Source organism: Brassica napus, chromosome C7 (genome assembly GCF_020379485.1).
Source record: "Brassica napus cultivar Da-Ae chromosome C7, Da-Ae, whole genome shotgun sequence".
Taxonomy (NCBI): domain Eukaryota; kingdom Viridiplantae; phylum Streptophyta; class Magnoliopsida; order Brassicales; family Brassicaceae; genus Brassica; species Brassica napus.
This window is the reverse complement of record NC_063450.1, coordinates 8,111,219-8,134,619: the sequence shown is the minus strand read 5'-3', so window position 1 is coordinate 8,134,619 and position 23,401 is coordinate 8,111,219. Positions and strand designations below refer to the sequence as shown.

The window sequence follows — 23,401 nt, the reverse complement described above, 5'->3', positions numbered from 1 at the left end:
AATACAATAACACCATAGATCTTCACTAAGTTACTCTAATCTCCCTAACCCATGAATTCTTAAGGAAACTACTCACTAATCTCCATGAAAACACTTAATCTCATAATAGATTGAAGCATATTCAAGTAGATACAACAGAGAATAAAGATAAACAAGGATTAAACAAGCAAAACGAAATTAAAACTCAAGAACAGATGATGAACAATGAAGAACAGCTCAAGAACAATAAGAACAATGATATTTCAAAGAGAGAGAGTTTTGACAAGTTAAATTATTACAAAAGTTGGATAATGATGTTTCTTGGACACTCCTTTAATAAAAAGAAAGCAGATATTATACAGAAAAGTAGGAAAACTCGTTCAAAGGAAAGGTAGAAGAAAGTGGCAAGTTGGGACATCCCATTAACTTTCGAGTGGTCCCCGGCAAGGGTTGATACACCTATAGTAAATCGATCATAACTTATCCAATACAGCTCCAAATGACTTGAAACCACTTCTATTGGAAAGCTAACTCAATTTCCAGTGTCTCCACAAATTTTGAGCTTCATAAGAGATCTTTAAGGCCTTCATCCGTGTTCATCTTTCACTCTTTGGACTCAAAATCCCTCCAATGGTCCTCTAACTCATCCATGGTGCTCTCCAACACCTGATATGTACAAATACAATGATATGCAACCTAAATGTGCCTAAATGATGCTCTAAATGACCAAACCATGCAAGAATAAGAAGTTAAAAACATGTAAATTCACAAGATATCAGTTTCGACCTAATTTCTTCTTCTTCACGTCTGATACAGCTCTCTTTTCTTTTTTCTTTCTTTACCTCCGACTCAACATGTCTCAACATTTCGACCGAATCCTCTTCTTCTAAACACTCTGAAACTACGGTGGTATTCAATATCACTGACCCAAAATCAACCCTCATCTCTCTCAACATGTCTAACATAACAGAGTTGACAACAAGCAATTTTATAATGTGGCGTCTTCAGATAAGTTCTCTTCTTGAAGCTCATGAACTTCACTGCTTCATCACAGATGATGATCAATCATCACCTACAACAATTTCAACAACAGATGGACAATCAGAGACTAATCCCAACTTTACAGCTTGGAAACGTCAGGATAAACTCCTCTATAGTGCGTTACTTGTCACACTGTCCCTTGCCGTTCAACCTATTGTTGCTCGAGCCACAACCTCTCGTGAAATATGGGATATTCTCTTCCGTACTTATGGTAAACCATCCAGAGGACACATAAAACAAGTAAGGCAACAGCTAAAGCACAACAACAAAGAGAATAAGTCTATCAATGAGTATATGCGTGGTATCATTGAGAAAGCGGATCAACTTGCTCTTCTTGGTTCACCGTTGGAACATGAAGATCTTTTTGATTACATCACAGAAGGTCTTGGTGAAGATTACAGAGCAATTGTTGAGATGGTAAATGGAAGAGACACTCCAATCACGATCGATGAGCTCCATGAGAAGCTAATCAACCGTGAGAACACTCTCAAGAGCAATACAACAAGTGATAGCAACATGCCAGTGACTGCTAACCCTACAAACATTCGTACTAATCAATCCACAAACTCATTCAACTCTTCTCGTGGTGGTTTCAACTCAAATCGTGGAGGATCTCGACAGTCACGACCATATCTTGGGAAGTGTCAAATCTGTGGGGTTCAAGGACAAGGAGCTCGACGATGTCCTCATTACCAGCAATTCCCCACACACATGGCTCCTGGAGTGCATCAACAATATGGGCAGCAACAATCTCAACCTCGTGGACATGCATCGTGGCCTGCACCACATCTTCCATTACCTACACCACAATGGCAACAACAAGCGCATCATGCAACAATGTCCTCTCCTGATTTCTCTCGGTGGTTACTAGACAGTGGTGCCTCTCATCACATAGCAAGTGACTTCAACAACCTCTCATTGCACACACCGTATAATGGGAGTGACAATGTCATGATTGGCAATGGAACAGGACTACCGATCACACATACGGGTTCAGTATCTATTCCTTCTAAAAATCGCAATCTACTCTTACACAATGTTCTCTGTGTACCGGATATGAAGAAAAACCTTATCTCTGTCAACAAGTTATGTAAAACTAACAATGTCATGGTTCAACTATGTCCCTTTGATTTTCAGGTGAAGGATCTACACACGGGGACAACTCTTCTCAAAGGCAAGGCCAATGAGGGAGTGTATGAGTGGCCATCAATCTCTTCTCCTATAGCTTTTGCGTCTCACAAATCTTCTCCTTCACAATGGCATTCACGCCTTGGTCATCCCAACTCTCACACACTTCGTTTTATGTTGTCTCGGTTTTTATTACCTTTGTCTACAGCTTTCCCTTCTTCTTCGGTTTTATTTTGCAATTCTTGTTCAACTAATAAAAGTCATAAACTTCCATTTTCTACCTCTACTCTCACCACTTCTCAACCTCTTGAAATTTTATTCTCTGATGTGTGGACATCTCCTACCACTTCAGTAGATGGCTATAAGTATTATGTTTTATTTGTTGATCACTATACAAGGTACACATGGCTATATCCTCCTAAAGCGAAGTCTCAAGTTGCTACGATCTTTCCTTAATTCAAACAGCTTGTTGAAAATCGCTTCAAGAGAAAGATCATCACACTATATTCAATGGGGGCGAATTCATTGCCCTTAAACAATACATTGGGACACACGGCATCTCACATCTCACAAGTCCACCACACACTCCTGAACACAACGGTATGGCTGAAAGAAAACATAGGCACATAGGCACAGGATTGTCTCTACTCACGCATGCGGACATTCCTTTCACATACTGGACATACTCCTTTGCAGCTGCAGTCTACTTAATCAATCGACTAACAACACCAAATCTGGCGAATCTATCTCCTTATCGACTTCTCTTCAACGAAGAACCAAACTACTTCAAGTTGAAAACGTTCGGTTGTCTCTGCTACCCGTGGATCAAACCCTATGGGCAAAACAAGTTCAGCCCAAAGTCAACGCCGTGTGTCTTCTTGGGGTATTCCTTGACTCAAAGCGCCTATATCTGTCTGGATGTAGTGTCTTCTCGTGTCTTTATATCTCGTCATGTTGAATTTGTTGAGTCAGTCTTTCCTTTTGTCTCTCTTACATCTAAATTTTTCCTTGTCTTAACTGAAGAGTCTTCTTCCTCTGTTTCTCCTTCAGCAACTCTTGCTCCTGTTTTTCAAAGGCCACTCTCACCGGAACCGTGTGCTGCTCCTTCTCCAGAAACATCATCAACAACAGAGGACACCCCAACGACTGTCTCAGACACAACAACAACTGAAGTACCTGAACCACACCCGCCTGCAGCATCAACAAATCCAAACTCTCGCAGCATGACCACTCGCTCCAAGAATAATGTAAGGAAACCAAACCCCAAATATGGTCTTACTGCAGTTCTTGGTGAGGTGGAACCAGCAAATTATACTCAGGCGCTCAAAGACAAAAAGTGGTGCAGCTCAATGAGTACAGAACATGATGCTTTTGTGCGCAATGACACATTTGAACTTGTTGATAGATCCTTGGCTACTAACATTGTTGGTTCAGGTTGGCTTTACAGGATCAAACGAAACCCTGATGGCACAGTCAAATCTCTTAAATCTCGCCTTGTCGCACGGGGTAACCATCAGCGACCGGGTGTTGACTTCCATGAAACATTCAGTCCAGTCATCAAACATGCCACCATACGACTTGTCATTGGAACTGCAGTAGCAAAAGGCTGGCCATTGCAACAAGTGGATGTTAATAATGCATTCCTACAAGGTCCTCTTCATGATGAAGTATACATGCTGCAGGCACCAGGGTTCATCGACAAAGACAAACCTAATCACATATATCGTCTCAAGAAAGCTGTGTATGGTCTGCGCCAGGCACCTCGAGCTTGGTATAATGCCTTAAAGGAGTTTCTTGTCAGCATTGGGTTCAAGAACTCTCGTGCGGATGCATCACTCTTCATCTTGCAACATGGCTCTGTCTTCGTCTACATTCTAATCTATGTTGACGATATCATAATAACGGGAACATCAACATCAGTCATTAAGCAGGTCACAGACAGATTGGCGGCAAAATTCTCACTTAAGGATCTTGGTGAACTCTCATACTTTCTTGGTCTCGAAGCTTCTCGCACTCCTGCTGGGTTGCACCTCACGCAAACCAAATACATCACTGATCTGCTCAGGAAAACGAAGATGATAGATGCTAAACCAGTGGCGACTCCAATGTCTTCTTCTCAAGTTCTCACACTTCACGTTGGTGAGCTTCTATCTAATCCATCAGAGTATCGTGCCACTGTTGGGAGTCTGCAATACTTGGGTCTAACTCGCCCTGATATTGCATTCACTGTTAATAGATTCTCACAGTATATGCATGAGCCAAGAACTCTCCATTGGGAGGCAGTAAAACGTCTCTTACGATATCTGGTTGGTACGGCTAATAAAGGGATGTTCTTCTCTGGTTCTTCACCACTTACACTTCATGCGTATTCTGATGCTGACTGGGCTGGAAATCGTGATGACTACACTTCAACAGGTGCCTACATTGTTTACTTGGGTCGTCAACCAATCTCCTGGTGTTCCAAGAAACAAACCGGCGTTGCACGTTCGTCTACTGAAGCAGAGTATCGAGCTCTCACGTCAGCCACAGCTGAACTCATGTGGTTGCTTTCCCTTATGTCCGAGCTTGGGTTGAAGTCGTCTGAGATCCCAGTTCTGTATTGTGATAACATTGGAGCAACGTATCTCTCGGCCAATCCAGTATTTCACTCACGCATGAAATACTTGGCGCTTGATTATCATTTTGTCAGAGAACAAGTTCAAGCAAAGAAACTACGAGTTGCGCATATCAGCTCTACTGATCAGTTAGCGGATGCACTAACCAAACCACTACCAAGGGCGCGGTTCATTGATCTATCAGTCAAGATTGAACTCTGTTCTCGGTGTCCATCTTGAGGGGGCGTATTAGTACATATAATGATTAACATAAGATAATGACTAGATTAAATATATGAAGTCATTATCTTGTATAGATTCGGTCTTATCATTAGACTCCAGAGTTGTATATATACAGATCTCATAATATCAATACAAGCATCCTTTTAATAATACTTCTATAATGTTTACCTTCGTCTCCCTGCTTTTCCCACGCATTGAAGCCTGAAACAAAACAAAATAAAGAGAAAGATGTATCTCTGGTTTTGTTGTTCTGTAAGCAAACTTTCTTGTTACATGGGAAGCCTCTGTTCCCTATTCTAGTATCTCTCTTAATACGAATACCACTCCATCTTTCTAAAACTAATTGTACGAGTCAATGGGTGTAAAATTTTGGATCTTTTTTCAATGCTCTGGTAGTAAGCGATCCATTTCATATTGCTTCTGATCCACACAGACAACAAAAGAAAATTCATCAAACTAAATCCAAAAACCTGTTGGGAATGTCCTGGAATATGTGATACTAACTCTAGTAGAAGTTGTAACGTCGAGGTTCCGACAATCGTATAATATTAGGTGGTTATAATGTTTTGCTAGAAACCACTTATAATCTATGAATTGAGAATTCATTGCTAATATTATATGATCCTACAGGGTCACACACCTAAGTAGACTGGATACGGTTTTATATTTACTGCTGCGTAATGTATATAATACAAATATATGATATTAGTATTATATATGTTTGCATGTCAAACACGTTAATGAACGTGTGTTAAGCCCACTCCTCCCTTTAGTAAGACTTTGGGTTAAGCCCATTATTAACCTAATTAGGTTTATAATGTGAGGTAGATAAGAGGACGTGGGGCTAATGTTTTTGGTGTGTAACAAAACGTGGCCGACCAATACGAAACCCTAAGAGACAAAAGAGTTTGTTCTCTGAGATCAGATCTCAACGGCACTAACATCCCATATCAATCCAGTTTGTGTGTGTGTGGATATCGGTAGAGGCACGACGTTTGGAGTGCTTGAAATCTCGACTTGGTTTATTCATTTTTCCGCTGCGAGTAACCAGGTATATCCGAAACTATAGATCTAGATTTATTTCAGTATTTTGCATGAGATCTAGGCAAACAGAATTCATAAGTAGATTTATAAATTGTTATAAACTGGTACGAATTCCAACAGTGGTATCAGAGCCTACTTGCATAATACTAAAATTAGTATTAAATTGAGATAACTTCAATGTGTTTATAGAGATATACACGTTCGTTGTTAGTTTGTTTATGAACAAAAGAAATTATGTTTGATTTGATATATCTAACTAATTCAATTAATCAGTTGCAAGTGATTTAAGAATATCTAGATATATGCGTTGTCATGTGATGATTATGTATGTTGTTTACACATGGTTTATGTATACATATAATTTAAAGAAAGCACTCGTGTTATTGTAATACTTGTTAACTTTATTTTAGATAAAGTAATATGTATCATTGAATCATGTGGTTGTGTGATCGTCACCGAGAATTGGTTTCTGAAACCGATTATTCAAACAACATGCTCACGTCAAAGAAATTGTTTCTGTATAATTGATTTCAGAAGTCAATGTGTGTTATTGTAACCTAGTTGGTCAGATTCTGTGTAACCTTTTAAACCGGTTAAACCAGTTCTCTGGTTTATTTGGTTAGAATGAGCGATTTGATTCGATCGTTTCTGTCCCTATGATTTAGAATTCTAATTTGATTAGATTCTAAAATTAATATAATTATTCATAATCCAATTAAAGTACACATAAGATATGTATTAGTTATATTTATCTTTTATATTAGATATAAAATTTTAAATATAAATTTAAATTGGATAAAATTAATTCCTCAATTAATTTCAAGTATTTTTGATGTCTACCCAATTTTATCAACCATCAAGGCTCATTTCGTTGTAAGATGGGCTTGCCAAAGCAAGGTGTCTGCAATTACATGAGTGAGGTGGATGGTAACGGTTACCATGTGAAACAAGATTGGTTTACCTGACCAGGCTATCAAAACGGTTTTGGGCTTAGAGACATAGGTTGGATAAGACATAAGATGTCGTCTGACAACCAAGAATTATATTGGATATGATTAGCAAAGTGTTGCTTACCTAAATAGCTTTATATTCGGGCGATGAGCCAAAGCTCACTCGGGTTCTAGTGAAATATGGATCTTGGATTATTATATTAATTTGAGGAAAATGTTTTGAATATAATATGAGTTTTCTTAATTGTTGAGATTTCTCTAATTCTTATACATCATATTAATATTTGCTATTCTTCTATTCCTGAAAAGTTAACTCCTCACAACCCATTTTCATTGCGATTTGCCCTTGAGAAGGACATATTGAATGGATAAAATTTTCTCCACTGGTATCGAAACCCGAGAATTGTTCTCAAAAATAAGTGTAAAACTTTAAAGGAAAGGATAAGCCAAGCTGGATTGCGAATCCTAGCCAGCTTGATCTTTCTCCTAAGTTTAAACCCTACTTGGAAGATCTAAAAAAAAAGACTTTTGGAACATCGTCTAGGAGTATTTATGTTATAGAAGTAAATGTTACTACTTTTGGCTTTACTTCTTGGGTAATGGATACCGGTTGTGGTGCTCATATTTGTACGAATATGAATGGCCTAAGCAACAGTAGAATTTTGGAGAAAGGACAAGTGGACCTACGCTTGGGTAATGGAGCAAGAGTTGCTTCATTAGCTGTGGGAACATTTCATTTACCTTTACCTTCAGGCTTGGTTTTAGAACTTAAGAATTGCTACTATGTACCTGCTATAAGTAGGAACTAGATTTTGACCCGCGCTTTCAAAGCGCGGGTTTATTTTTGTTTTTTTTTTCAATTGACAAATATTTAGTAAATGTCACATTTTCATATATTTGTGTTTTATTTTATAAAAGACTTAAAAATTTTATCTTTATTTATCGTATTTCATTTTAAATGACTATTTATGTTAAAAAAATTAAACTTTATTTTTTTAATGAATTAAGTTGGTATAACTCTGATAAATTAATTTTATTATGGGGTTAGTATTTTAATTAAAAAATTATATACTTTTAATAAAGATTTATACTTTTCAATAAAAAAATTCAATTATTTTTATGAATGCTTAAATTATATTAAGAAAAGAAAAAAATAATAATTAAGAATAGTTGAAAAAAATTATTTGAACTTGGACTCAATGGTCCAAAGGAAAAAAAAAGGTGAGAATTGAATCTGATTTTTTAATAGGCCCAAATGGCCCAAGAGAGATTTGATTTGGGCTGGATCCAAAAATAATGACCCAATATAGATTTGTTATTAATATTACTTAATTGCCCTTAATGAAACATGCAATGTTAGTGAAAGAAACATGCCCCTAAGGTAATTATGACAATAGGATCCTGCTTTAATAGTATAGATATTATTTCAATTCCTTGTTTGGATTTGGAAGGATTTCAATTTTGATTAAAAACAAGTGTTGTTATTTTAATCGTAATGAAATCTTTTATAGTAGCGGTCCATTAGGAAATGGACTTTATATTCTAGACCAAAGCATGTCTGTCTATAATATCAGTACCAAAAGATTCAAGTCTAACGACACGAATCAGAATTTTCTTTGGCATTGTTGTTTGTACCACATAAATGAGAAACACATTCAAAAGCTTTATAGTGATGGACTTTTGAGCTCATTTGATTATGAATCATATGAAAAATGTGAATCTTGTTTACGGGGTAAAATGACTAAGTCTCCTTTTATTGGACACGGTGAGCTAAAGACTTATTGAAACTTATACATACTGATGTATGTGGACCAATGAGTATAAATGTTAGAAGAATCTATCAGTACTTCATTACATTTACTGACGACTTCAGTAGATATAGTTATGTTTATCTAATGAAACATGAGTCTGAATCTTTTGAAAAGTTCAAAGAATTTCAGAATGAAGTACAACATCAACTTGACAAGAAAATAAAAGCTCTTCAATACGATCGAGGTGGAGAATATTTGATTCAAGCATTTAATGATCATTTGGAGAATGTGGAATTGTTTCACAACTCACTCCTCTAGGAACACCACAATGGAATGGTGTGTCCGAAAGGAGAAACCGAACTTTATTAGATATGGTTCGGTCTATGATGAGTCATACAGATCTTCCACCATCTTTTTGGAGATACGCTCTAGAAACATATGTGTTTACGCTAAATAGATGTCCATCAAAATCAGTTGAGAAGACACCATATGAGATGTGGACTGGAAAGGTTCCAAATCTGTCTTTTCTGAAAATTTGAGGTTCTAATGCTTATGTCAAACATATGTTTACTGATAAGCTTGGACCTAAATCTGATGAATGCTACTTCATTGGTTGTCCTAAAGAAACCAAAGGTTATTACTTTTACTACCCCACCGAGAACAAAGTGTTTATTGCTCATAGTGGTGTTTTTCTTGAGAGAGAATTTCTTTCTAAGAAGAACAGTGGGAGTAAAGTACAACTCGAAGAAGTTCGAGAAACACAGGAGATGGTTTCATCATCTTAGGAAGATGATCAATTAGTTTTACGAAGAGTCGTATAATCTACACCTGTGGAACCTGAAGTGTGTAGGTCCGAAAGGACACGTTACGAACCTGATAGATATGAGGTTTGGGTGACGGATCATCATGATCAATTGATAATAGAGAGTGATGAACCTGTGTCCTTTAAGGAAGCTATGATGGGCCCTGACTCCAATATATTGCTTGAAGCAAGCATCTCGGAGTTGGAATCTTTGTTTTAATGAGGTAATCAAAGAGTTTGATTTCATTAGAAATGAAGAAAAAAACTTTGCGTTTACAAGAAGACTAGTGGGAGCGCAGTTTTTCTTGGTGTTGTATGTAGATGACATACTTCTTATTGAGGTTGTTTCTCAACGAAAGACATGGAAAAAACTGCATATATCTTTGGAATAAGAATCTATTGCGATAGATTAAATAAGACTATTGGATTATGTCAAGATACTTATATCGATAAAGTCTTACATAGATTCAAGATGCATGATTCCAAGAAAGGCTTTTTGCCAATGTCTCACGGCATAACTCTTAGAAAGACTCAGTGTCCTTCGACACAGGATGAGCGAGAGCGCATGAGTAAAATCCCATATGCTTCTGCTAAATAAAATCCCATATGCTTCTGCTAAAGAATCTATCATGTATGCCATGATATGTACTCGTCCAGAAGTTGCATGTGCTTTGAGCATGACGAGTCGATACCAATCTGATCCAGGTGAAAGTCACTGGACAACAGTCAAGAATATCTGCAAGTATTTGAGAAATACTAAGGATAAATTCTTGGTCTATGGAGGAATTTATGAGCTTGTTGTAAGTGGTTACAGCGATGCTAATTTTTGTGGTTACAGCGATGCTAATTTTTCAAAATGACAAAGGTGATTTTCGATCACTAGTTGGTTTTATCTTTTGTCTTAATGGAGAGTGGTGGGTTGGAAGAGTTCCAAGCAAAGCACCATAGTATAGTCTCAATGGATGCAAATATTGTTGATCCATTGACCAAGCCTCTTCCATGGCCTAAGTATGAGAGTCATACTGAGCCATGGGTATTAAGTATCTTAAGATGTGATCTTGATTTTAGTGGGAGGCTTTATGTTTATGATATGATGTTCACATTGACATACATTTGATTATGTATTCAAACAAATGAAATTGTTTCAGATTTATTTGATTATTGGATAATTAAATAAATGTCCCAAAATAATTTATATCATTCTTATACGTCATCAAGTATGTGACTTGATCATGAAACTCTATAAGTGAAAGATTCTATAAATTATTGAGGTCCCTAGTCAAGGTTGTTAACGTGGGACATTAATAACCATGAATGGCTAGTATGTGAGGTGATTGATGACTAAGTTTCATGTAGTCATTCAATATGTGGTATTTAAGTCAATCACATGGATATGTGTTAGAAACACATGATCGGACTGACCCGCTATGAGAACTCTACAAGATTGTTATATGAGTGTCATGAGAGTTTCTCATTACGACTATAGAGTATAGTAGAGTATAGTCCTTAGACCTGAGTTCGTCATGATTCTTTATTTATGGATTAGGTCACTTTGACCTTGTCAAACGTCAGCCTTAACTGGTGATTATAAAGGCATTGATTAGGTGTTCTATGAAGTTTGTAAGGAACATGGATGGAACAAGATGGGATTTGTCCCTCCTATATAACGGGAGATAAATATCTCATGGCCTATCGAAGATTTGATACAGAGAATGCATGGCCGTGCTCAAACGAGGTGATTGTCAGTCGTTTGTTTTATCAGTATAAATCAGAGTTCGATAAACATGATCTAGCTTAATAAGGATGACACTGGTGCTTGCCTTATGTTGAGATCGAGATATAGAGACAAAGGGATTGCGGAATAGATGATTCCAGTACAAGTGGGAGATTGTTGGGAATGTCCTGGAATCTGTTGTACTAACTCTAGTAGAAGTTGTAACGTCGAGGTTCCGACAATCGTATAATATTAGGTGGTTATAATGTTTGGCTAGAAACCACTTATAATCTATGAATTGAGAATTCATTGCTAATATTATATGATCCTACATGGTCACATACCTAAGTAGACTGGATACGGTTTTATATTTACTGCTACGTAATGTATATAATACAGATATATGATATTAGTATTATATATGTTTGCATGTCAAACACGTTAATGAACGTGTGTTAAGCCCACTCCTCCCTTTAGTAAGACTTTGGGTTAAGCTCATGATTAACCTAATTAGGTTTATAATGTGAGGTAGATAAGAGGACGTGGGGCTAATGTTTTTGGTGTGTAACAAAACGTGGCCGACCAGTACGAAACCCTAAGAGACAAAAGAGTTTGTTCTCTGAGATCTGATCTCAACGGCAATAGCATCCCATATCAATCCAGTTTGTGTGCGTGTGGATACCGGTAGAGGCACGACGTTTGTAGTGATTGAAATCTCGACTTGGTTTATTCATTTTTCCGTTGCGAGTAACCAGGTATATCCGAAACCATAGATCTAGATTTATTTCAGTATTTTGTATGAGATCTAGGCAAACTGAATTCATAAGTAGATTTATAAATTGTTATAAACCGGTACGAATTCAAACAAAATCCACATTAACATAATTTTAAATTACCTGAGAGAGAAGATTTATCAGACCTTGAGGGATTTCTACGGATTAGAAAAGAAGTTAAGAGTAAAAAGGAGTTTGTTCAGTTCAAGCACGAGAAAGGATACAAGGTCTTCCATTGCGCTTGACTCCTTCGCTATCTTCTTGAATCGAAGACTCTCATCACTCAACGCTACGCCGCCACGAAATTCTCCGCCGCCGGGTACAACGACGAATGACTCTCTGCTATGGACCCCGTCCTCTCCTCTCTTAGCTTCCCCACGAGAATTGCGACTGCCCTCACATCAAGCAGGAACTTCCCATCCTTCGCTACGATTGAGTCGTCGGAATCAAAACCGGAATTAAGACAGAGTTATGGAGGTGAACGATTTTCTCGGCGTAGTGAAGCGAAAAAGAAAACTCAAAAAATAAAGAAAATAGAATCCCAAAATAGCGTGAAAGATCCGTATGTTTTGGGTTTCGATTTGGATAATTCGATTGAAGCATGGTTGGGTTTGTAATTATGCAAATTCATTAAGTCCTTAGATGTCTTTTACTCGTTTTATGGTTTAAAAAATATTTTAAAAAAAAAATTTTTAGAACTGGGGCATATTAGAATTTTTGAGTAAGGTACTAGGGCATTTTAGAGTAAAGTCCAAAATATTATGATATTGATTCTAGATTAGCGAAGAACAATTGCATCTTTTCTTTTGTTAAATAACCAGAATTCTCACCTTTTTTGTGAAAATGGTTACGAGCTTTGTTGGATTTGCAAATGGCATCTATATTATTAAAAGAGAAGTACCCATTTGAAAATGTTCTTATTTCATTAATTAAACTTCCTATTTTTTTTTTGCTTGTCTTTTTCAAATGCATTTATGACATATCTTAAAACGAATAAAACTACCTAATTTATTATTTGTCTTTTCAGTTCATTAATGAAATATGCTTAAATGAATTTAAATTTCCTATTTTATTGTTTGTCTTTTTCAGTTACCTTAATGAAATATCCTTAAATAAATTTGGACATAATGTCATTTAATCAACCAAAAAAACTCATGAGTTATCCTTATGCGCATAATTTTAATAATGGAAATTTTTAAAAACGTGTATCATTAAAATGTTACCTAAAACATGCAGCACTAATATATAACATGCATCAATAAAACTAGAATTTGACTCACACAATTGTACGGATATTATTTTCAGTTGATTAAATTTAAAAATAATTATTTATTCAAAAAATATTTAAGAAAGGCTATGTTTTTAAAAATTATATGGTATTATTTGCTCATAACTCATTTGTCATTTGATAAATTGTTAAAAATAAATTTTTAGCATAATATAACTCAGTTGTCATTTGCTAAATTTATGGTGTTTATTTATATTTTTTATTATTTAATTATAATATTTTCATTTTATATTTGAAAGATAAATGAATTTTCTTTCAAACAATATTTTTGTAAATGTATTTTTTAAAAAATAATCAATTAAAATTGTTATTATCATTTAATATCATTATTTTTGACATAATTTGAGTTTTTGTTTACATCAAAACTTATCATATTTTAGGATAATTTTAATTTAAAATGTAATTTTCATATTTTTCAAACAAATTCTAAAAATAGTTTTTAAATATTTTGTTATAATTGTTAAAAAAAATATTGAGTTGCATTTCAAACAAAAAGATAAAGATATTCAAAATATTCTAATTAAAATATGTAAAATTTAATATAATTTGAAGCAAATGGTAAAATTTGATACCGGACACGAAAGAAAAATTTATATTTTTAAAATTATCTAAATAACTATATGCTCATTTTTTATATGATATCACACATTCGTAAAATAAAATAGATAGTTTAAGATGCAAAAAAAAAATATTTACTTAATGAATATAATATAAACGAATATTACAAATACATCATTTAATAAAATAAATACCCATTTGAAAATGTTCTTACTTCATTAATTAAACTCCCTATTTTTTTTGCTTGTCTTTTTCAGTTGCATTAAGACATATCCTAAAACGAATAAAACTGCCTAATTTATTACTTGTTTTTTCAGTTACATTAATGAAATATGATTAAATGAATTTAAACTTCCTATTTTATTGTTTGTCTTTTTCAGTTACATTAATGAAATATCTTTAAATAAATTTGGACATAATCTCTATTATTAAAAGAGAAGCACCCATTAAAAAATACCCCTAAGTTTTCTAACTTATTTACGCTTCCATGCCACTGAGAATTAAATTAAACTACCTATTTTAATGCTTGTTTTTTCCAGTTAAATTAATGAGTTTTCCTTAATCAAATTTAAACTTAATGTCATTAAATAAACCTACTTATTTTAATGTTTGTCTTTTCCAGTTAAATTAATGAGTTTTCCTTAATCAAATTTAAACTTAATGTCATTAAATGAACCTAAAAATACATCATATTTAACGTAGCTTATTACGTACGAGTACAACCCAATAATCAACTTGAATTTTATTTTTACGGAAACGTGAATCATTTGACTTATGTAATATTTAAAATATATTAAATACAATATAACAAATGCATATAACCTACCTATACTTTAGTTTGAAATGATCATGTTCAAGTTTTATATAGTCAACTTACATCATGCATCGATAGATGTACAATATTCAAACCACCTATAGTTTTCATTTTCTTTATAGGATGTATCAACCAACCAATCATCTCATTGATTTTCTAACCTTTATAAAAAAACAAATCAATAAATACAAACTCAAAATCTAATATCTTCTATTAATCAAAACAGAATATCTTCAATGTCGTATCTTTAATGTGCCTATTAAATATAGAAATTGTAACCATAATTACACTAATTATAAGAATAGATTTGATTCCAACCAATTGATCTATTACTTCAGTAATTGATTTGCTTGCAGAAGAGGAAACAATAAATTTAAAATTTATAAGAATATAAAGATATAGAGATTCCAACCAATTGCCTATATTTGCGTATGATTTCCGTATAATAAGCTTCAAATTGAACATTGAAAAAGATAGAGAGATATTTTTTAATCTTCACAAACTTAAACAAAACGAAGAGTTAAATGTAATTTTTTTTGTTACACTTCCCGGAAAAAAACGGTTACAACATGGGCTTTCATAATATGGCCTTTTAACATATTAATGTTATGGACATTTAATAATTATCTTGACAAAAAAAACAGACTATAAATAATTTATTATTAATAAAATTATGAAATTATTTAGAATTGATGACTAATTCATCGCCGTTTTTTATATGTTAAATTTTTCATAGAAGTTTAAAAATTATTTTATTTTCTTTAAACACGTATAACTAATTTATAATCTTTTATGTCATACTAAATCATGATATAATATTTCTTCATATTTTACATTAATAACCATTGTTTTTATATATCGTCTACAATTCTCTAATTACGTCTATTTGTTCAATTTTTTATATGATATCGAATATTCATCGTAAATAGATGGTTTAAGATGACAAAAAAATTATTTACTTGGTGAATATAATACATCAAATATTACAAATACATTATTTAGCTAAATAAATAACCAAAAACTAAAAATTTAAACCCGCGCTGGCGCGCGGATCAGGGTCTAGTACATAATTAAAAAAAAAATTCATGACATTAGATTACATTGTTAACTATATTACATCTCTGAAATGAAAAAGATGAAGTGGACGAAGAATAACATCAATGTCATCATCTTTTCCACTTTATTGATTAACCTCTCATGAAAAAGGTTAGAAAGAACCAAAGGCAGTGTTGAGAAACTGAAGAGGCTGTGCTTGAGAACTCTGAATCAATTTAAGGGGTTTGATATCCATCTCCTTATGCAGCTTCACTGTTCTTTAGCAAACTCCATCTTCTTCTTCTCCATAACCATCACTCTCTCAGCGAAAGACTATACTAAACATAACACTTGACTCCACCACCTATAACATTTTTAAACGACAACAACACCACTACAAGAAAACATAAGTTTAACGATGGCGGTTTTCCTCGTGAGTTCGTCGTAAAAGAGGGTTTACGAGGAATTAGCGAGGAAACGGGTTTCGTCGTTATATGTTCGTCGTAACGCATAGTTCCTCACTAATTCGTCGTAAAATACGAGGAAACCATTTCGTCGTAAAGACGAAGAAAACAAATCGTCGTAAAGACCACGTAGATAGTCCACGTAAGAATGTCGCTAGCGTTCGTCATAAATACCACGGAAGCATTTCCTCGTAAACGAGACGTACATATCTCGAAAGAAATTCCTCGTAAAATTCACGTAATTACCTTGAAATTCTTTCCTCGTAATTTTCACGTAAATACCTTGAAAGTATTTCCTCGTAAAATACTCGTTTAACATTTCTCGTGATTTTCTCGTAAATGTTCAACGTAAAAATAAGTCGTAGATTAGTTACGAATCTACTTTGTTTTATTATTTAACAAATTTAAAAATATAATTAAAAAATATTTAAAATTATTTAATTTAATAATAAAATTTAAAAAATAAATAAATAGGAAAATATTTTATATATAAATAAGTTTTGAATTTATAATACAACCACGGAAAGAAAAAAAGAACTAAGAGTCGTGCATCGCCCGGAGGAATTCATCACTCCTCCTGTCTACATCCTCCTCGGCATGTGTGTCGTCGGATGGTCCCTCACCTGGAATGGGATTTTGTCGTCGCACGTTCCTCAACATGGTCTCCCATTCCGGATTTGTGGCCTCTATAAAGTCCAAGAAGCCCTCGAGTCCACCCACACGAGCTGTGAACGCAGATTGCGTCGAGGCCAACTCGTTACGCAGCTGAGTGACTTCATCATCCCGTCGCTGACCATAAGAAGATGTCGCTCTCGGAACATCGTTGACGGAACCAATCCGCAACGTCCGTCCCTTTTTTTTAGGGACAACCTTAAAAACAAAAAATAAATATTGTTAGTAAAAATTTAAAGTTAAATTAAATGAATAATAAAAAAATTAAAATTTTAGAAAATTTACCTCCTCGTAAATCTTATCCACTTGAAGTGTGGATAAGGTGACAGGTAATCCGTCGGTAGACTGCTGGGTCAGCTGGGTCTGGTGGTCTTCAACCCGAGCAACCACGTTGTAGATTTTCTCGGACTTGCCATCTACAAATACGCTCGCCTTGTTCTTGTGGGGCCTCTCGTACAGTTCCATAAGAGACGGGGGCCTAAAAAACATTTAAGAAAGTTAGAATAAATATATATATATATATATTAAAAAATTATTTAATAAAATATTTAATTACCATTTCCAAACGGACACCGGCTTGAAGTTTTTGGCCCGTAGTGTGAAGCATCGGCCCGTTCCCGTGCTCATCGACCGTGTTACGGGAGTTAGAGCAAGACTGGGCGATTCTAATGGAATCAGGAAGACGCCAATAACGGATGAGGCCATCCCAAACATCCGTGGTGAGCTCAGCGGGTTTGTCACGCTCATACCCCTTCACGGTCCAGTCACCCTTCCAGTTGGAGACCGTGTCCAACAAGCGATCTTTCGCCTTCGCGATAAACTTTTTCCTCACCCTCTCAGTGACCCCCAAGGCCCAATGATATTTTTGCTGTGGAAAAAATTAAATTAATAATTGTGATGAACACCGTGAGGTTGTGGCGCAGAAGTAGATCCTTCTAATATGGCAACTCCCAAAATATACTCTTCTTGTGCCAGTTGTGATGAACACCGTAAGAATCAGGCATATTACGAGGGACATGCCAATTACCACCCCAACGAACTGTTTTGTTAGCTCCGTAGTAGTCGATTTACGCTTCAATTTGTTCTCCTGTTAGATATGGAGGAGGAGTGTCTCTCACAACCCTTTTGTGCCTAAACAAATTTTTGTTTCTTTGGTACGGATGGCCAATGGGAAGAAATTGACGGTGACAGTCAAAACAACTTGTCTTCCTACCATTCTTCAGTTGAAACGCATCTGTCGTTCCATTACAATATGAACAAGCTATGTGTAGTCCATCCAGACAACATCCCATAGGCAGGAAAGTCACTTATGGTCCACAAAAGCATCGCTCGCATCGTAAAATTCGTCTTCGTTGAACAGTCATACGTCCTCACCCCTGTTGACCACAAATCCTTCAACTCTTTTATCAGTGGTTATAGGAAAATATCCAGGGACCTTTTTGGATGGTTCGGACCAGGTATTAATATGGTCAAGAATAGCAACTCCCGTTGCATGCACATCTCCGATGGCAGGTTGTATGGCGTAAGAAAGATTGGCCACAATGAATATTGTCTCCCTGACATTCCGAACGAACTAAATCCATCTGTGCATAATCCGAGATACACATTTCGGCTATTGCTAGCGAAATCCGGATGTACTTTGTTAAAATGTTTTCAGGCTCTTGCATCTGATGGATGAGTCATCTCACCATCCGTATGAGTATGCTCGGCATGCCATCTCATCTTTCCAGCAGTCTGCTCTAATTGGTACAATCTTTTCAATCTGTCTGTAATTGGTAGGTACCACATCATTTGGTACGGTACCCTATTACGTCCCCGTCCTTACGGCTTGAATCGTGGCTTCTTGCAGAATCGACATTCTTCTAACTTCTCATCATCTCCCCAGTAGATCATGCAGTTTTCGATGCAAACATCTATCATCTCCGAAGGTAACCCAAGACTATAAACCAGTTTCTGAATCTCATAATAAGAATCAGCAGACACATTGTCTTCCGGCAAATACTCTTTAAACAAATCTGCCCATTCATTCATGCAACTTTCAGATAGATTGTGATCAGTTTTAATATTCATCATTCTAGCAGCCAACGACAAATTAGAGAGACCTTCTCTACAACCACTGTAAAATGGTTAATTTGCCGAGTTTAACATTTCGTAAAAAAATTTTGCATCTATATTAGGTTTTTCGTCTTCATCATGAGCTACGAATGCATCAGCTACCATATCATGAACCCTATCATAATCTACCATCTCCTCCTGATGGTAACTATGTTCATTATGCAAATGATGATCAACCGGTTCTTCCTGAAAATTGCTATTACTACTACTAGCTTCATTATGATCATAATTATAACCTTCTCCATGTTGAAACCAGATATAGTAATTTGGCGTGAAACCTCTATTTATTAAATGCTTCCAAAAAAATTTCACGGTTTGCTAATTTTGAATTGTTGCATTTCCGATAAGGACAGAACATCTTACCACTTTCTTGGGCGAGCGGTGTTGAATCTGCTTGATGCGTAAATGTCTCCAGCCCCGCAAGGTATTCTTTCGTCACTCTCCCGTTAGCATCTCTATGCATATACATCCACTTCCGCAACTCGAAAATATCCCGGAGCCAACCATTTTTTTTCTTTCACGTTTGTTTTTGTTGGTGTGTTTAAAATGATGTTCAAACGTCCGTATTTATAGGAAATTTTCGAATCTGGTAGTTATAATTTTCCTACGAATTTACGACGAAAATTAGTTAGGTGGCCGAAAAAAAAAAACGTGTGACAAACAAAGTTGGTGGATTCAAAATTTTCTCGCTAAGTAGACGTAAATTATTTTCTCGTAAAGAACACGCTAAGTTTACGTGAAATGTACGAGGAAATACTCTTTCCTCGTAAAAACTACGTCAGTTTACATCGACTTTACGACGAAACTGTTTCGTCGTTACTTTACGAAGAAATAACGCTGATTTTATTTTTTCGCGTAATTTCCTCGTAAAGTCGACGTAAATTTACGAGAAATGTTTTTCCTCGTTAATTTTTCTCGTTAAGCTTATGTTTTCTTGTAGTGCACATAACACATGTTTTATCAACATCCCCGCGCACGCCTCTAGTTCATCCCAATGAACGACTATAGTGGTGATGGAATATAACCATCATTACCTTAAATTACTAAATATATATTGCTAGACTTTTTGTATCACTACTGATATAAATAACTCTCGCCTTTACTAAAAGAATGTTACACATTGTGTATACAAATTCTTTTTTATGCACTATTACTAATTAGTTTGTGTTTTTATATATTATGAAAATAATAAAAATAAATATATATTGTACTTATAGGGTAAAAATACATTGATAGCTATTTTTGTAACAAAATTTTAAAAAAGACTATCCTAGAGAATTTCTCTAGATAAAATATTATAACGATTAAAAAATAATATATAAACGATATATTAATTCTCTTTCATATTAAGTGTCATTTTAGTTTTAAAATTTTGTTTGATTATAAGTGATTTTATATTTCTAATGCATATTTTAAACAATTTTTTTTAATTTTTACCGTTATTTTTAATTTAATTGATAATAGGGATAAAACAGAAAATATAATAATTTTATTAATTCGTATGCAAAAACATTTATAATGAAATGAGGGAGTTAAATATGTTTAAAAAAACAAAAGAAACGAGGGAGTAAGTGTCGATTTGAAAGCCAGTTCAAAAAAAAAAAAAAGAGTAAATGTCGACTACTCTCTGCGTGATAAAATAACTGACAACATTTTCCACTAGGGGACCAAAGCACAATGTGAACAGCAGACTCTGTTTCATGTTGTGTTCTCATTTATTTGTCTTCCCTAAAACTCAACAGTCAACCGTAAACTCCAAAAGTCTTTTCTCGGTCAACTCTCTTCCTCCTCTTTTTAATTCCTTTAAGACCAAACAAAAAACTCCAGATTACCTGAGAACTCCCCGGCGACAACAAGACAAACAAAAATGAAAACTTCCCGTTTTACCCTTCCCTTTCTTCTCATCGCCTTCTCCTTCCTCCTCACCCTCTCCGCCCAAATGACCGGAAACTTCAAATGCGGCGAACCAGGTGACTCACCCTCCACGTGTCGCTCCCTCGTCGGTTACTCAAGCAAGCAAGCCACAACCTATGGCAATATCCAAACCCTCTTCGCCGTCAAGAAGCTCCGTTCAATCCTCGAAGCCAACAACCTCCCACTCTCCACCCCACCCGCTCAGGGCGTGAACCCGAACCAGGTCGTACGCGTCCCGATCCCTTGCTCTTGCTCCAACGGAACCGGCGTATCGAACCGGACTCCGGTTTACACCGTCAAGAAGGGAGACATGCTCTTCTTCATCGCATCTGAGATATTCGGAGGGTTGGTTCGATACCAGAGGATCAGTGACCTGAACAAGATTCCCGACGCAAGCGAAATCGATGTCGGTCAGAGGTTTTGGATCCCTTTGCCTTGTAGCTGCGATGAAGTAAACGGTCAAGATGTTGTCCACTATGCACACGTGGTGAAATCCGGAAGCTCCCTCGGTGAGATCGCTTCTCAGTTTGGAACTGACAACAGGACGTTGGCTCAGCTCAATGGGATCTCCGGCGATGCTCAGCTCCTCGCTGACTACCCTCTTAACGTCCCTCTCAGAGGTACAAACAGAATTAAATTTTCTTAGGACTTTTGAATTTGAAAAGTCTGTGAATTTTTTACTAATTCAAATGGGTTTTAGGTTAATGATGGCTTTAGATGCAATGAATGAAAATTTTATTGAAAAGACAATGAATTTAGTAGTTTGATTGGACAAATCTAGTTGAGATGGTTTGATGTAATAAATGAATTGGAAATTTTATGATAAATCTAGTTGGGTTTGAGTTTTTAGTACTAAAACTGATTATTGGGTCTCAAAACTTGTAACTTTAATTACAGCTTGTAACTCTTCCTTGAGGGAGGAGTCGTTGGACGCCAAAATGCTTCTACCTAACAGCTCATACTCCATCACTGCAAACAATTGCATCAGGTGTTCTTGTCAAGCTTCAAACAATTGGACGTAAGTGATGGATAATCTTGGAGTTGATATGATAAAATAAGATTGCTATATTTGATAGAGAAAAAGACAAAAATAACACTAAATCAAGTTTTCGTTCCCAAACTAGCACTCAAGGTCAAAAGTCACAAAAATAGCACTTAATGTTTTATCAAAAGTCACAAACTTAGGGTTTAGAGTTAAAGGGTGGGGTTTAGGATTTAGGGTTTAGGATTTAGGGTTTAGGATTTAGGGTTTAGGGTTTAGGATTTAGGGTTTAGGGTTTAGATTTTAGGGTTTAGGGTTTAGGGTTTAGAGTTTAGGGTTTAGGGTTTAGGGTTTAGAGTTGAGAAATGAGGTTTTGGGGATAAGATTTCAAATTTTGAAAAATAAAAAAATAAAATTTTCAAAGGATAAACTTAGAAATGTGCTATTTTGGTCATTTTAGTTTTTGAGTGCTATTTTTGTGATATAAACTTAGAAATGTGTTATTTTGGAGATTTGCCCTATTTGATAGGTTATGATGGTTTTAGTTTTGTGTGTTTGTGATCAGTTTAAGCTGTGAAGCCTCTCAGCTTAAGCCTTCGTCGACCTGGAAAACTTGCCCGTCTCCACAGTGTGAAGGAGCAGAGAGTTTGTTTGTAGGTAACACGACAAATACCTCTTGCGGACCTCGTTCTTGCGCCTATGCTGGTTACTCCAACCAGACAATATTCACAGCCCTTTCTCCAGATCCCTGTTCAGGTTTGTTTGCTTCAGGTTTATGCACGTTTTGTCATTGTGTAATGGCGGTTTTATGAGTTAACGATAACCTGGCTACACTCTGATGATCAGGTTCTGGTGGTAATAGTTCTGGACCTCCTGGCAACTATGCTTCAACGTTCAGCTCAAGTTTCAGTTTCGCGATGGTGTTAATTCAGTGTGCTCTGATCTGTCTATGTCTTCTCTAGCAATGTAATAATGGTTTCGTGTATGTGAGGTGTGCACCTAAGTACAGTCCGGATTGAAATAAGAAAAATGGTTCCACGTGAAGCATGTCTTTTTGTGTTTATTATGTATGTACTAGGTGTATCTATTAAAAAAAAAAAGAGGGTGTTTTGTCCAACGTTGAAGTAGTAATACTTGATTGTTATTGTGGCTTTTGGTATTATCCAAGAACTGCTAACAGCACAAAATCTGTTCTGTAAACCCATAAGTAAATTGTGAGGCTTTATATTGCGGTGACAATTGTGGATCCGAAGTCTGCCAATTTTCTTGCAACGTCTTGTAATTTAAAATTTATGATAGCTTGAAAGGAGAACGAAATATGATTCAATCCTCTTTAGAGCGGCAGATTTTGAATTTCTTTGAAACAAATCTGAATGGAATCTTTTTTGTTAATTATTTTATGCTCGTTAAACCGGAAAAAATATATGCATATTATAAATACAATATGAGATTGCGGGATACATTGAGGTGCTTATGTATTCAACGCCAGCCGTGTGATATTAGATTTAAGACGGTTCAACTCGAAGGAAGGTGGCATTTT

At 35.6% G+C, this 23,401-nt stretch overlaps 1 protein-coding gene across 1 annotated transcript; it reads left to right on the top strand.

Annotated features, from left to right (window-relative positions):
• The first annotated feature begins 20,661 nt into the window (after nucleotides 1–20,661).
• Nucleotides 20,662–23,013, top strand: LOC106368879 (lysM domain-containing GPI-anchored protein 2-like). Its single transcript, XM_013808950.3, has 4 exons — nucleotides 20,662–21,499; nucleotides 21,777–21,897; nucleotides 22,427–22,617; nucleotides 22,708–23,013. Exons 1-4 carry the CDS (start codon nucleotides 20,833–20,835, stop codon nucleotides 22,821–22,823), a joined length of 1,095 nt encoding a protein of 364 aa, XP_013664404.2. The 5' UTR covers nucleotides 20,662–20,832; the 3' UTR covers nucleotides 22,824–23,013.
• Nucleotides 23,014–23,401: the final 388 nt, after the last annotated feature.